This window comes from Fundulus heteroclitus, chromosome 1, assembly GCF_011125445.2.
Source record: "Fundulus heteroclitus isolate FHET01 chromosome 1, MU-UCD_Fhet_4.1, whole genome shotgun sequence".
In the NCBI taxonomy this organism is placed as follows: Eukaryota; Metazoa; Chordata; class Actinopteri; order Cyprinodontiformes; family Fundulidae; genus Fundulus; species Fundulus heteroclitus.
The window spans coordinates 15,634,721-15,650,830 of NC_046361.1; the positions used below are offsets into that span (position 1 = coordinate 15,634,721).

At 39.1% G+C, this 16,110-nt stretch overlaps 1 protein-coding gene across 2 annotated transcripts in view; it reads right to left on the reverse strand.

Annotated features, from left to right (window-relative positions):
- LOC105918478 (forkhead box protein J3) overlaps positions 1–16,110 on the reverse strand; it is an 84,600-nt gene that overhangs the window by 39,246 nt on the left and 29,244 nt on the right. For both annotated transcript variants that reach the window (XM_036136224.1, XM_036136221.1), the window contains exon 3: positions 2,849–2,923. In XM_036136224.1, coding sequence (XP_035992117.1) covers positions 2,849–2,923 — 75 coding nt within the window. The remainder of the gene's footprint in view (positions 1–2,848; positions 2,924–16,110) is intronic.

The window sequence follows — 16,110 nt, forward strand, 5'->3', positions numbered from 1 at the left end:
AAGTCTGCTTCATAACCACAACAGCAGGGAACAGCAGGAGCCCACAGCAGCAGGCGTGAAACATATCTAAAGCTTCTTGTGATTGTGTCCAAGAGAGAAACAGGAGAGACGATAACTCTAATAAAGCATAACAGATGCATGAAAGGCCTTGGATATGAAGGTGTGTACCTACATATACTTATTATTCATTACTCCCTGTGCCACATTATTACTTGGCAGAATCAATATTGGAGGAGAAGCAGAACACAGAAAACCGCATTAGGCATTCACCAAAGCTGGTTATGTAGTCGCAAACTGCTTTTAAGTGCAAAGGGATGTGTGTGTCTGCCGTTGCTCCCATCTAAAAAGCCGTCAGAAATTTGTACGTGGTTCCTGTGCTTCCCCAAGTCAAAATTCCTCGTTTTTATTCCAGACCAAATTTAGGGAGTTATCATTTCCCTGATAAAAGGGGAGTTGTGGTCTAGTGGTTGAGCAGTGCACTTGCATCCTGAAGGTTCTGGGTTCAACTCCCACAGATTGTCTCTCTGGGTCCCTGACCCTTAGCCCCACAATGCTCCCCAAGGGGATGGGTTAAATACAAAGAACTTTGGTGATTATTATTATTCTGTTCAAGTAGATTTTAACATATAAATGAAATAACTTGTTATGGATTCATTGTAGATATATCTAGAATACTCATGATTTAAAATAGGATGAAAAACACAGATTTGGATTGATGCATGGATGGATGGAACAGTTTTCTATTTAGAAAAGTTTCTAAATGTATAAACTTCTAAAACAAGAGAAATCCTTCCTTTTTTCATACTTATCCAAACCAAGGTAACATTTAAAATAACTGCCTCCCTACATATAAGCAAAAATGTTTAGGATGGGTAGTTAAAAAAGTGAATGGAGGCTTAGTATTTTGTATGGAGTGTTTGGGATTTTAACAAATGTTCAGAAGTAGGCCAAAGCTTTTACTTTTTGTTAGTATTGGATTTAAGTTATGTTTACAACTGGGTGCCTTAGTTTTGCACTTCTTCAACGGTATGCTGTTATTGTTTCCTGTCATAATCACAACAGAAATTCATTCTACCTGGCTGTTGTACAAAATAGTACACTCCTAAATAATTTTACTACAAAGTGTATCTTATTTTTTCTTTAGTGCTTGAAAAACATTATTTTTTATTGCTGTTACCATTTTATAGCCAGCGGCCTGGTAATGTGGAATGATGATGAAGTTCTAAAACGTCTAGTTTGTTTTATTGCTATTTTATTATAACCATTGAAGATAACAATATTAATCATATCTGCATAAATATATCACAGTTGATAGGTGTCTTGACTCACTTGTCCCATCACACAATGGTATAAAACGGTTATTGAATTTATATTGGATATTTGAACCTAGTAGTATTTAAAGTTCCAATAATAGCAAAGTCATCCAAATTCATTACTGTTTTTGATCACAAAAAGTAACTGAAAAGTTATTTTGCCTAGTAACTAGTTACTTTGATGAGTTAGTAACTCAGGTACTTTTTTTGGAGAAGTAACTATAATTATTATTTTAAGTGACAATTTTTTTAAGTAATCTATTTTTTTAAGTAAGTAACTTGCCAAGCAATGGTTGTCTTCTTGCAGGGGCCTATCGGCTTAGCTATTGCTTTCAATAACGTTGTGTTCTCTATAGATAGCAGCACAACAGTCAGGTTTGCTGAGTTTGTTGCAAGACCAAAGTGTAAGCAGGAGCTGGGAAGCTGCATGTTGTAATGTGAGTGATTTATTCAATAATGAGAACGAAAGCATACAAGCAGCAGGTGAAAACCAGAATGCAGGAAGACGACAGGAACAAGACCAGAACCGGGTTAGCATGGAGGAGGATCTAACAATGAGTGTGACTGAACAGGCAGACTACATAGGGGAGGAGGCAGAAGGAACGGCAATTAAGCTGAAGGGTAGAGAGGGCAATGCACTGGCAGGGGCATGAGGAGAAAAGAGTCTGACAGGGATACATGATGAATGCCCAGACATGAGAGGAAATTAAATGGTAAAAGGCTTATACTTCTATAGCGCTTTATCATGACTGACGACCCCAAAGCGATTTACACTACAGTCAGTCATTCACCCATTCACATACACACTCACACCCTGACGGTGGATAGCCTAACTAAGAAAAGGTAGGCAGACACCAGAAATAAAACAGAAACATGAATAAACTACTAACATCCTAAAGAACAGAAAGCTAACTAGTGATGGAAACAAGATAAACATTACTAAAAGGTGCAACACAAACAGACAGCAGGATCCCCAGGGAGCTACAAGAAGTAATCAAGTCCCTGGGGATCCTGACAACAAAGCAATTAACCACCCAGTGTAGCCACAGGTTTGCTCAGGAGGAGAGATTGCTGCAAAGTCAAGTGATGAAAAAATCAGCTCGCATCCTTACACAGAAAACTCTTTTCAACTGGTTTAGATAATATCAGTTTACTGTGATGTATTTGTATCATGATTAGTATCGAATTAGAATTAGATCACTCTATATGAATGCTCTTATCGTATATTTCTCTCTTTAACTAGATTTATGTGTCTTTTAAAGTGCTTTGAAATAAAATACATTATATTATATATATATATATATATATATATATATATATATATATATATATATATATATATATATATATATATATATATATATATATACTTATTCACAATTTTCTCCCAGACTGTGCAGAAACCCTGTTTGTTGCACAGGACTAAGAAAACGTATAAACATCTGCTAATTAGCTTTTTTTTATTATTATTGAAACGATTAACCAAATTCAGCCTGACCTATTTAGCCACCTCATACTGGTCTGAACATACTCACTTTCCCAGGATCATCTTTGGAGCGAGGCACTTTGAGAAAACACTTGTTCAATGACAAGTTGTGTCGGATAGAGTTCTGCAGGGAAAGAAGAGAAAAATTATGAAAAGGGTTGTTATACAGTACATAAACAGGTAATCTACCTCTTTAGTGCTGGTAACTTTGCACTTTTACAGTGTTGGTAGTTAAACATCTTAGTTTTTTCATGTACAAAATGTAAGTCCTCTGAAACAGGGTGTTTCCCACCATCAATGCGTCAATTCCTACCTACCTTGAAGTACATTTCACGGCCGCATTGACAACTTGTGATTTTAAATCTTTTTGTAAATCTATTCATAGTTTACTGTAACGAAATGTTGCTATGTGACTCCAATAAGAGTCCCATGGCAACATTAGAGTCCTACTCTGTGATTTTATATAAGAACAATCTTATTGCCCAATTAAATGAAGTTATACAGTATGTGAGAGTTTTAAGAAAGGTATAAAATACTGTGAGATTAAAATATGCTGGGAGTAAATGGCGATATGCATACACTACGTAGAGAAATGCACTATGGATAAAAAATTAGTGAAGGGGCAAAAAGACTCTGAAGTCCCTTCTTCCAGTGAGGAAGACAATATATGCAATGGACTTCTCTATTCTGTCCAGATTAACAGGAAAAAATCAAAGTAAGGCATTATTCTGCTAAAGTTGTTGATGACTCAACTGAAAGGTGATGTTCCTTCTCAAATTAGAGCCATCTAAAGTGTCTAAAATATCTAAAATGTCAAAGATGTTTACTTGAAGACGCTTGCTAGGTGTAAAATCCCGATCACAACATAATCTCTCATTAGTTTCCAACAGAAAAACATCTTGGCTCCTCTCAAAGTGGAGCAATATAGGCAGCAGCCATTATTCAATCAGGGAGTTATACTAACCCGATTTGAGTATTTTCATTACCAGATTTGATACCACAGAGTCCCATCAAATCTGTATTTGAAATAGTTTTGATTACTTTCAGCAAGTGATAAAAATAAGTAATAATAATAAAGACAAACAAATTTGCACCATTTTAATGTGTTTCTGCAGTCCGAATGAAAGCCATTTATTAGATTTTTATTCAGTTAAAAACTAAAATACAGCCTTTTTAACGCCTCCTCTTCCAGGCTCACTTAAATGTTTTCACCCTGGAATAAAGATAACATTTAAAGAAATCTAGCAAGATTGCAATAAAGGAAGCAACATTTTGGGACATTTAATTTTATTCAAAGTTGGTCAATTTAACACAAGACAACAACCCTGGGAGGTTGGCGTATTAGAACGCAATTCACTGTTGAATATTTAGACACTGTGAGGATTAAACATTTCTGATGGAACTGACTCAGACAGCACTCAAAGGTCAAAGGGGTGTTTTTTATGTTGCACATCTAGTTGCAATAAAAAAAATGCAAAGCTGATGATTATGCAATGTAATAGCAGGCCACTAAAACCACACCCACACGGCTAAAGCTCTTGACAAGATATGCAGCACTGAAAAAAAAAGGAATTAATCAGCTTATAAATAAAGCAGATGTCCTAATATTGAGAAACTACATATTCTAGGAGAGAGAGTTTTTCACTTTGTGCCGAATGACAAGTCACGCATAAATGAAATCCAAGCAGCTAGCTCTGCAAAGTGCAGACAGCTGTATTGATGAGAACTGATTTATATTTGTCTCTCGGACACATTTGAAACTTATGGTCGAAAGGGAAGCTGAATATACAAACCGCTACAGATAACTGACAAGCAAATACAATACCAGAGCCATGATTTGCAGTAATTGTGAGGAGGGACACTCATATGGTTCCCCAGTCTCGTGCGATCCTGAGTTTCAACACACACTCTTGGAATATGTGAGGAGCTGTGCTGAAAAAAAACCAAAAGCTTCCGATCTCGCTGGAATTACTGCAACTTCCGCTTATTAAAGTGTGGATGCATTGTTGCTGGCCGTAATGAGAGGAAGCTGATATTTCTGTCTGTAGGATCTCATGATGTGTGAATTGTTTTTGTGCGCGTTGCGTGCGTACGAGCGAGGAGCGATCGGAGAGGAGAAAGGCAGAAGACCAGAGAGGGGGCTAACAACAGTGTACGCTAACCTGACATGAACCTGTTCTCCCTTCAGGCTCCTGTTCTCCACTCATCTGCTGCTGCTAATTAATACCACTGGGGAGGAGGAGGGGAGAAGATAGACGGACGGGAGGAGGGTTCCCCCCCCCCTTCCTTCCTTCTCCCTTGATTTTAGCGCTCGACAAGAGTCGTTTCTCCTGCAAAAACCTTTTTTCTCTCTCGGTCCGCGGCATATTGTAGCAACCTTGCCCCCCTTTGCTTCGCCCCGTTCCTTCCCGAAGAAATGCTTCACCAGTTTCCGCTTTACTCGGCGGGTCGCCGGCTGTCCATCAAGGAGAGGCGTGGCGATCGGGTGATTGAAAAGGCAAACGGGAATGTCGCCGGCTCTTTCAAACTCTCGCTATCGAAAATATCTCACGGACGTTTGCCGCTTGATCGATCACAGCAAAAAAGGCCCTTCATTTCGCCAGCAAGCTTGACTTTGCTAACTTCAACCAACTTCTTTTTTTAAATTTATTTATTTACCGTTTTTTTTTTTGTTTTGTAACCCAAGCAGCTTTTGCACACCTGTGCACGTCTTGCAGCGTCTGCACAATCATGTGTATTTCAGACTTTGCACACTCTGGCATTTTCTGGCATGTGTGTCCTTGAGCTTCGGCGGTGCTTAAAAAAAAAAATCACCCAAGCCAACAACAAAAATCTCTTGGCGGCCTAAATTCAGTCCTTATAATGTTGCTAAGATTGGTGAAAATTATCCCCAGTGTGCGGAGTCCAAAGTGGGCCCCTAACGGTTCGACAGAGTTTAATGTGCTGTTTTTAGAGCAGTTTTCTGGGTTCAGCGGTGAGAGCGGGCCGTCTGCCAATCAGCAACCGGTTTACATGTGAAGGAGTCTCTGGGTAAAATACTCAGCTCCTTGTCCATTCATCGTTGTGTGGAACATAACGCAACCCAACATTACATATAGCAAAATCAGGTCATTAGGGGTTCCTCTGGATGGATTAAAGCGGTTAAACTATAATGAAAACAGCTTCTATTCAGCAGAGGAGGAAAAAGAAAAAAATACATATTTTACATTGTTTTCCGAATTTCTTTTCACTTAAATCTTTGCTTTTTAATCTTTAAATATGAAGCTCCTGTTTTTGTGTGGCTGGTTAATGAACTCACAGCAGTTGAAGGGATCCTTTCAATTATCTCAACTACGGTCTTAATTGATTAGGGGGACCTTTCAGACAACCTTATTGGTTCACTTAAACACCTATCAAAGCAAACAGAAGAAAAATGGATGACGTGTGGTGAATTGGCGCTATAGAAATAGAATTTTATTGAATTGAAAAAAGAAACTACCGAGCCCAAACAAAAATCCGAACAGCGAGTGAACACCTGGAAACAACGAGCTGGTACTGAGGACAGATATGGCACATTGATAATGTGACAGTGACTTTGTATGCATAAACATTTCTGATTTTTTTTTTTTTTTCTATCCTTGGAGGGTTACTAAGATTGACGTCTATATATTTTCACGAGAAAAGAAGTATGATTTTGCCACCGTTGGCTTTCCAAAAATGTTACAAATTTAATGGTTTTATTTATTTTCAGTAATAATTCGTGTTATTTTAATTGGGAACATGGCAAATGTACTTCCCTATAAACATTTCTCCTTCATGTATGCCCATAAAAGCTAATGTACCCGCTTCATTTGCTTTTAACTGCAAGGAACAAAACCATACCTTATCACAGACAGTTGCAAGGACATGAGGTGCTGTGCGTGTGTGTGTGTGTGTGTGTGTGTGTGTGTGTGTGTGTGTGTGTGTGTGTGTGTGTGTGTGTGTGTGTGTCTGTCTGTCTGTCTAATTATAAAAACATACATAAGAAGATTGTCCTTCTACCTGGAAAACATCAACCTGAGCCAGCTTGCTCGCACAGATTGTGCACGTAAAGTACGTCTATCTAGATATATACCAGATGAGTGAATGCCTTTTTTTTCCTTCATATTACAGAAACCATAATCTTTCAGCGAATGGGGATAGTCACCATCAATAAATGTACTGATTAGCAGTGCTGTGAAGTAAGATAATGAAATCTACCGCTGCATCCTCCTTCCACCCTCTCCTCACTCGGCTTGATTAATGAGCTCTCTGGGCCTCGCTAGGGCAACGCCATCGCTGCCCAGGAGCTGACGGACCACACATGCGTTGGCATTGTGTGTGAACATGTCTCAAGCGTCTTTATAAAACACTGGAAAAGATAATGTTTAAGATCACTTGGAGAGTCCTTCCACTCTACCATGAGCTAAACCACGTAAAGGCTTTCTCTCTGATGTTTCCACAACAGGAAGCTCCACCATAGACACATATTTGTTGGACTATTGCCTGCAGGTATAGAAAATTAAAGGTAAAAACAACTTTACCTTTAAGTGCTTGAAATTATTAATTCTCATCTAAAAAAAATGATAATGGGTTCGCTGAACAATAAAATTAAATTAACAATTACATGTAATAGCAATAGACACATATAACTTCTTGGTGTTTATGTCTTCCCCACAGAAATAATCATTGGTTGAAAATATTTAGTATATACTCCTTAAAATATAGTAAAAGGACAAATCCTGTATGTTACAACAACAAACCTCTGTGAAACCTACAGGGATTTTAATATATATTAAACAGCCTTGGCAGCAAATACAGCTCCCGGTACTTTGGAGTGTGTCCCCAATAGCTTCACACTGATAGAAGCAGAGATTTTTTACCCATTCTTATACGGGAAGCAGCTCAAGCACAGTGAGATTGGATGGAGAGCATCCGTAAACACTCATTTTCAATCCTTGGCACAAACTGCTAGATTCATGCAGGGACTTTGACCAAGCTCTGTTAACACATTGACATTCTTCGGGTTTAAACCACTTTAGGCCAGAACTGGCATGCTTGACTTAAAGTCATCCCCTTAAAACACAAAACACGCTCCCTCCTGACCTCTGTGTCTCCTTCAGAGTTATCATGGAGTTCTTCGTAGCTTCTCAGATTAATGCTCTCCTGTACAACGTGTTGGTTTAGGTGGGCAGTCACGTCTTTAAAAGGTGCTGTACTTTTACATTTTCACATGAACAGTCCTCAGTTAGATGTTCAAAGCTTTGGACAGTGTTTTATAAACTAACTAACCCCGCTTTAAATGTCCCCACAACATTGTCCCTGGACTCTATTTACTAATGACTTCTGAAGGCATTTGGAGCTAATAAATTTAATTTGGTGGTGTCCGAGTAAATGGGGGGGGTGAATATACGTTTCAGAATTTCCTTTCTAAAAACTTGCAAAGCAATCATCATTTTCCTTCTGCATCACTTCTATGTGCTAGTTATTGCTGACATCACATAAAATCTCAACAAATTAAAGTTAGCGGTTGTAACGTGAAAAAAACATAACAAAAAGTTGAAGGGGTTTGAATACTCCAGGCACTGCAGAACATCAAACTAATTTAACTTATAATTCTAAAACCTGAGGTTAAAAGAGTGAACCAGGATTAAGCACACACTGAAAACTTCCAGTTGGCTCCTTCCTACAGGAAATATCCACTAAATGTTTGGTCCTTAAGCACTGGTGTGCACATTGTGTTGTTAAATAATGAGTTTCGTGGGACTAAAATCCTGTAGACGCAGACAAAAAAAAATAAAAAAAATGCACCTGCATGTGTTCATTTTCTAATCTCCTGCTTTCATCTGCTGTTTTAGAAGTGGAAGATTTAGAGTTCTGTTGCAGGAAAATAAGGTCAAACTTCCATTTTTAAACATTTATTGCTTATGCCAGGCTCTGTGAGTGTATGTATAATTTGCACATTTATTATGCTTCTGCTTAATATGGACTACAACATCTTGAACTTGAAGAGGTTGGTTACATAAAGTGGGCTTGATAAGCATGAATGACTTCTTGACAAAATGCAATGTGATATGATGTGATGTGTGACGGTAAATAAGTTGGGGTTTATAAACACGCTTTTGGGTGGTGAAAGGAAAAAAAAAACGGACAGGGGATACAAGTGCAAGACTCGGTGTGCGTGTTCGACTGAGCCAGAGAAAGTGATAACTGATGAGGCTGATGGGAATGGATGAAAACATTAAGTGCACGTGTGTTAGCAGATATGTCACAGTGAAGGTCAAATCGGAGAATAGATTTCCCCTCTGAAGGCATATGAGAGAAGATGTGCGTGCTGTGGGTGACGGCACATCAAGGAAACCGGCTACAAGGAGAAGACTGACGTTACATAAGTTTTGGTGATTTGGGTCATCGTGTCTCAGTTAAACGCAAACCAGCAACATGAGAGAACATTTCCTCCAAAGTCAGTTCAACAAGGATGACATTAATGAATCGCAAACTACAAATGAAACTTGTAATAATAGGAAAAGAATATATATTTTCACATATCTAAATTGGCTGGCCATCACTAATTGGTAGAGTTTCCTTCCTGGTGTCACAGACCTTTACAATCTGAGGTGATTCGATCTCACCTGAATGCAAATAAGGTCTTCCTCATAACATTTGGGGGCTGTCAGGTAATTTAAAACAACCCAGCAGCTATTTTAGGTAATAATCCAAAGATGAAAGATTTTTGAGAAAAAAGTTTGAATAAAATCCCTGGTAGAATCCTCGTAAGAGAAAAATGTTTGTTGTTTCACTCAGTTGTGGAACAAAATATTCCTGATAGACATTATTAGTGGTGTATTGAATGTTCACTCCCTTTTATTAATGCAGTATGCGCTAGAAAAATGAGTGGAGCAGCTAATGACAAGCCATTGTGTACTGATGTTAATGGGTTAAAATCTTTAGTGTCGTTGCGCTGACACCAAGTCTTGTAAAGTCCCCCAAATTATTTATTCCCCTTCTCCCACCTCTTAAGATCACAGGGCACCTTATTAGATAGTTGAATTAACTAATTTTAACTGCACAACAGCACATCCCAGGTGAACCCCAACCACGTTAAAGCTTTAATTAAAGGTTCAGCTGACTGAATGTATTTTGAGCACAGAACAATATCAGTAAACCCTACTGATAACGGTGTTTACTGCACAGGGTCATGACTATGCATTCATTTGTGTGTAGCGCAATTACTCAGATCTGTTCAATGACGGTCGGTTTTAATTTCAGCCTGAATGGTTGTACTTGAGGCCTTCAAACTTGCACCCAAGTCACCCAGGAGACATGTTAAAACGCGGCCTGAACGCAGTTTTAACATGAACGCAGGTTTCACTCATGAAAATGAGTGAAACCTGTAGCAATTTACAGATGGGGGATGGGACAAAAATCTGGTTTGGTTGCAAAAAAAATGGTAAATGGCTTGTACTTGTATAGCGCTTTATCAAGTCTGACGACCCCAAAACGCTTCACGCTACAGACAGTCAGTCACGCACACATTCACACCCTGACGGTGGTGAGCTATGTTAGTAGCCACAGCTGCCCTGGGGCAGACTGACAGAAGCGAGGCTACCATACATCAGCACCAACGACCCTCTGACCACCGGCAGCAGGCAATGTGGGTAAAATGTATTGCTCAAGGGCACAACGACTAAGACAGTCGGAGCAGGTGATTGAACCGGCAACCCATCAGTTACAGATAGAGCTCCCAAACTCTTGCACCACCCTCCCCCCAAAGACATGAAGTATTAGAAAGTAAAGGTGGTGAAACATCAAGACCTGTCACGCCTTTGAAGCGTGTGCATCCTTTATGAGACCTGGCAACCTGCTACTCTTTTATTCAGCTTTACCCACTTGGTCTCTTCGGTATTTAGTTCTGGGGACTGACCTGCACATGGAAAATGTAGATCTTGTGTCTGGTGAACCATGGTTTTGATCCCTTATCCTTTTGAATAGCACGGTATGGACCCATTTTCAGTGTACTGGCAGAGTCTATAAAATCTCTTGGCATGTGATGCCAAGCACTCTCTGATTCCTTGGACCTTATCGAGAGACAATAGGCCCACAGTACCATTGATCATCCACTATACTAAATATTTGACATGAAAGGGCCTTGTTACTGGTTACCACGCTAGTTTCATGCCAAAGCCATCTGAACAGCTGCAGAAAAGCATAAGCATTGTCTCACTGACAGAAGGTTTTGGTAACAGATCCTGTAGAGTTTAGCGAGCTGTTTGTGTTAGGGCGATGTTAGGGCAGCAAAGGCTTTTTCTGGCTTCACATCATACAAAAACATTTTTTGCCATGTCACATTTAATGATTGGTTTGGAGAGATGGTGACTGAGATGCAACCCTTTGCTGAAGCTCTTAAGGTGAGTTTTGTAGGTTTTTTTCCCCCATTTTGCTGCCTGTGCTTATGTTACTGAAATAAAAAATTATATAAATGTACTTTAAGGCATTTTAATCATCTTTACCAGAGCTGATATGATAGATGTCTGTGTCTTTAATTTGATTTTAATGCTCTCACCACAAAAAAAAGAAAACAAAACAAAAAAATCCAATTACGAGAACATTTGCAGGTAAACTTTTTAACTGCTTGACAGCCAACATAGATTATTTTACAGAAAAATAAAATGTTCACGTTGTTGTTGTTTTTCCCCCCCACCATCTTGCAGATCTGTGACATTTACATTCTTCTAATCTCCAGTCCCAAGATGGACATTGATCTTTAGGTTGAATCATCTATCATCAGATTTGGTGTTTAGGGAAGGGATGTCTTCTCCCGTATAAGGAGGAAGAAAGATTAAAGCGACCACAACTTTACAAGATGACATTTAAAGGATGCGTGGGATCAAACATGTGGGTCCACTGTGGCGTTTTGAGATGGACTGTGAGATTTGGAGGCCGGGAAAAGCATAAACAGTTTCAGTGTGCCTTGGCAAGCTATAATAAAACAACCAGAGAGCTTTTTTTTTAACAAGGTAAGAAATGAGTCTTTTGTGCCTGTGTGCATTGCGTTGAACCCCCAGAAACATCTGCTGATGTGTGCGTTTGCAGGGAGACTGGAGTCAGAGGTGCAAAAGGTTTGCTGGCCTGGGTATTAACCTATGACCACAGGCACACACATCCAGCATTTTTCAGGAGGGTTCAGTGTCCTTCAGGCATTTGTTGTGGTATTAGGAAGGGAGCTCGTGTGCCTCCACACAAAAAAAAACCATGTAGAAAGGAAGAAGTGGCAGGAGGGGTTTCATAGAGGGAAGAGAAAGAAGACTTTATTACCTTTAAGCTGAGCCATGCAGTGCAAAGAAGAAGAGTAAGATGTGGTACGGTTTCAAGGCAGAGCAAAGGAAGCTGGGGAAAGGGAGTGCGCACTAAAAAGAAGGCTGGAGGAAGGGAGTTCAGGGTGTATGCACACACGGACAGGTGTCTTAGATGTGGGAACCTCCGGAGTTCAGAGCATCATTGAGATGCCGCCTTATTATATCCTGATGCTGACAGAGTGACAGACGCTCCACGAGCTTGCAGGGCTGAATACAAGGCAGTATTTTAAACCCCATCTTATACATATTCATTTCATTTGATAGACCCTTCCCCCATCACCTACTCTGCCTCATACACATTGTCTATGAGATACGTGTTTCCTAACAGTGTGTGGGTGCCCGAAAATGTGTATTTGTAGACTGAATTTCTGCGTTTTTGTTTGTATGCCTGTGCATGTTAGCTGGCACAATGTTGGTCAGAAGTTTAGATCTGTCATGCATTGCATCATGACCATTTAATGATGCATTTTAACCATTCCTTTTCTTCTGGGTAAACTCACAATGCGGCATACAGTACAGTTTTGTGTATATTTAGGCCCGAGCAGCAAAGCGCTGCGAAGGCCTATTGTTTCTGTAATGTTAATTATTATTTATTATATCTTTTATCTTTTATTTATTATATCTTTTATCAACGCTGAAGATGTGACTAAATGCAATGTAGAGTAACCAGTGCACAACTTGTATGAAAGTGTAAATTTGCTGTCCACTCAAATAATACTGTCTACTCAAAATAAAACAGAGCCTTTAATGTCTAAACCAAAGTGACACAATGACAACGCTGACAACTGTCAAGCAAGGTGGTGGTACCATTATGCTTGGGGTCTTTTTGTTTCCAATGTTAACCATCTTACTATCCAAACATTTTCTTACTTCTTTTCAAATTAAAAACAATCCTGTTGAAAATGGTACAAAACAGGATGTTTCAGGATGACAATGGTTCTAAAATCCATCACAACTGGCTCTGGAATTAAGAAATCCAACTAATGTTAGGCTTAATTGGCCTTGAGCTTAGTGCTGCAGAAAACAGTGAGATATTAATGGTACCAGAGAACCAAAACCAAAATAAAAGCCATTAATTCTGATAAGAATAGCGATCAAATATTGAGCCAAAGTTAATCCAGAACCCTGTTCATAGTTACAAAAGGTGTGCAGTTTATCTGCTGCTTGCAAAATGTCATTAATGCAAACAATTTTCAGCATATCTCCCCTGTTTGTTTGTCTTTTTTGGACAATTCATCCACTACAATGAGTTTATATGAGGTTGGAAGGCCTCCTAGCCGTCACTCTAATATTGAAACTATAATAATTATAATAAATTATCATCATCATCATCACACATTCTATTCACAGGCACATTTTTATAACAGTCAAGATCACTGCACAAAAATAAAAAAAGTAAAACCAGATAAAAAACATAAAATAAGGTATATGGAGCAACGCAATCTTGAACAGGTGGGTTTTGAGCCCAGATTTGAACAGGTGACGAGTGTAAATGTTACGGATGTCTGTTGGGAGAGAGTTCCAGAGTTTGAGCACAGAGCGGGAGAAAGCTCTGCTCCCCACGGTGCTGAGGCAACAAAGAGAACAGTGAGAGGGAGAGAGGAGGGGGACATGAGGAGGCAGGAGGAGGTGGTGACATGAAGACATATCAGATAGGTAAGTGGGGGCGAGGTTGTGGAAGACTTTGACAGGTCCATACTAACAAATGAATATGCTTTGGTGTAAATCGCTCCAGTGGAGCTCTGGCTGTGTGTCTAGAGTTATTGACCTGCTGAAAGGCAAACCTCTGCCCCAGCCTAAAGTGTTTTAGACTCCAACAGGCTTTCTTCCAGGATTGCTTTGTATTTAGCTGCATTCAAATTCCTACAAACTCCGACAAAGCTCCATAGCAAGATACATCCACCAATAGGCAGATGAAGTTTTTTGGTGTGTTCTGCAGTGTTAGTTTTTCTTCTACTAATTGCACGCAGGCCCAAAAGTTACATTTGACCATAGCACCTTCTTTGACACCTCCTATGGTTCTTCTGCACTCATCCATAAAAACGTCAGCTATGTCTCCACCTAAACAATGGTTGTGTCGTCATTCAACAAGTGGTCCTACCTGAGCTGTCGATCTTTCAAGCTTCTCCACAGTTAGCACAAGCCTCTTAGCTGTTTCTCTGTTTCAAGTTCTTCCTTGCATGGCCCTTTAGCTTCAGACATGTCTTTGTAGATTTAGATTTTTGAATGCTGTGTTGAACAGCATTCCTTAAGAAGTTAAAAACATGTTTTACAACCAAACTGTGATTTAAAATTCTCTTATGGCTGAGCAATTATTCCCATTTGATACAGAATTTGCCTTTGTTTTACGTTTTCTTGACATATTATGCTGCTATTTTGGATAGTCTTCTGACTGATGCTTATGGCCCTTTCACAGGACAAATCCAGTGTCAAATCTTGTCTTGTAAAAGACAGCAAAAGTGTAGATGGCCAAAAGAGGACAAGAGGCACTGAGGCATTGTCCCCCTGGTGTGGGCTATGGATTATTGCTCGGTCAGTACCTAACATCTCGTACAAGACCATGTGGTTTCTGTCACGCCTGAGCTCCAGAAATTCTAAAACGCAGACATTGTTTTCAAAACACATGGTCTGTAAGATTTGCAACTTGGTGGGTCATGTCAAATTTAAACCAAATTTAAACTTGTTTTTGTCATCAAGAGACTGGGCTTTACTGAATATTCTTTTTGACAATGTCCAAATGAATGTGCCGTATAGGATTTCTTAGTAGTGTTTGGTCAAAATAACTGTCTTGTTTATTTATTGTTATTCTTTTTCTTATCATCATGTATTAGTTCTAATTAATTAATCTCTTCTTTTGCTTTTTTATATATTTATCATTTTCAAAATTCTGTAGTTATTTAAAAATATTCTTAATATCAAAATTGACCAGAACAGTTTTGTAATTGTTTTCATAGTCAGGTGGAAATTTGTTCCTGACTATGTCTGCTGTGTTTCTTGGTCTTCACAATGCTTTTTGCTTTTTTCCTCAGAGGCATTCACCAAATAGCTAAATGTATATTTATATATAGATTAAATTACACACAGGGGCTTCTTTTGCCTAATTCTGCAGCTTGTGAAGGTAATCGAGTGTACTGGATTCTATTTAGGGGTATCAGACTAATAGACTCGACACACGGGGAGCGACAAACGAAAGCGACTAATGGCTTTCATCGCCAACGCAGTGAAGACCCAACACACGGGACGCGACAGCAACGTCAGTGTTTCAGATCACACTGTTGGATCGCTTCTTTCCCAGAAATGTGATTGGTTATGAAATCGGAGGGCTTTTAATATTTTCAAAGCAGTCCATGACCAACAAGGATGAAGAGTCAGTAGATTTTGCTGGAATTTACTGAAATCTTGAATTAACTGGGTTCATGTTATATTACGGACAAGAGAAAAGAATAATTTTAAAGTCTGATCCAGATAAATGGCTGTAGTGCCAAGTGACAGCGACACTACCTGCGTGTGCAGGTCTACGTGTACAACCATAAAATTTCACACGCAGGAATTTCGCCGGTCGCTGTGCTGAAGGAGGGCAAACGACTGTCGTCTCATTGTACAAGTACCATAGGAAATTAATGGAGAGGGAGCTACGCCGCTTCCCGTGTGTCGAGCCCATAAAGGGGGTTGCATACAATCATACTGCACACTTTTGAGATCTTTACTTGTAAAAACTTTAGAAAGTCAAAAATCATTTTTGACAATTACTAGCTAGGCAAAGACAAGGCAAGGCAAATTTATTTATATAGCACAATTCAGTACAAAGACAATGCAAAGTGCTTTACATGATTAAAATATAGCAAAATTAAAGCAAGTAGGAATAAAATGTAGGAACAAAGAAGAACATTAAAAACAGTAAAACAGTTTAACTAGAAAAGGCAATTTTAAACAGATGTGTTTTTAATCTCGATTTAAA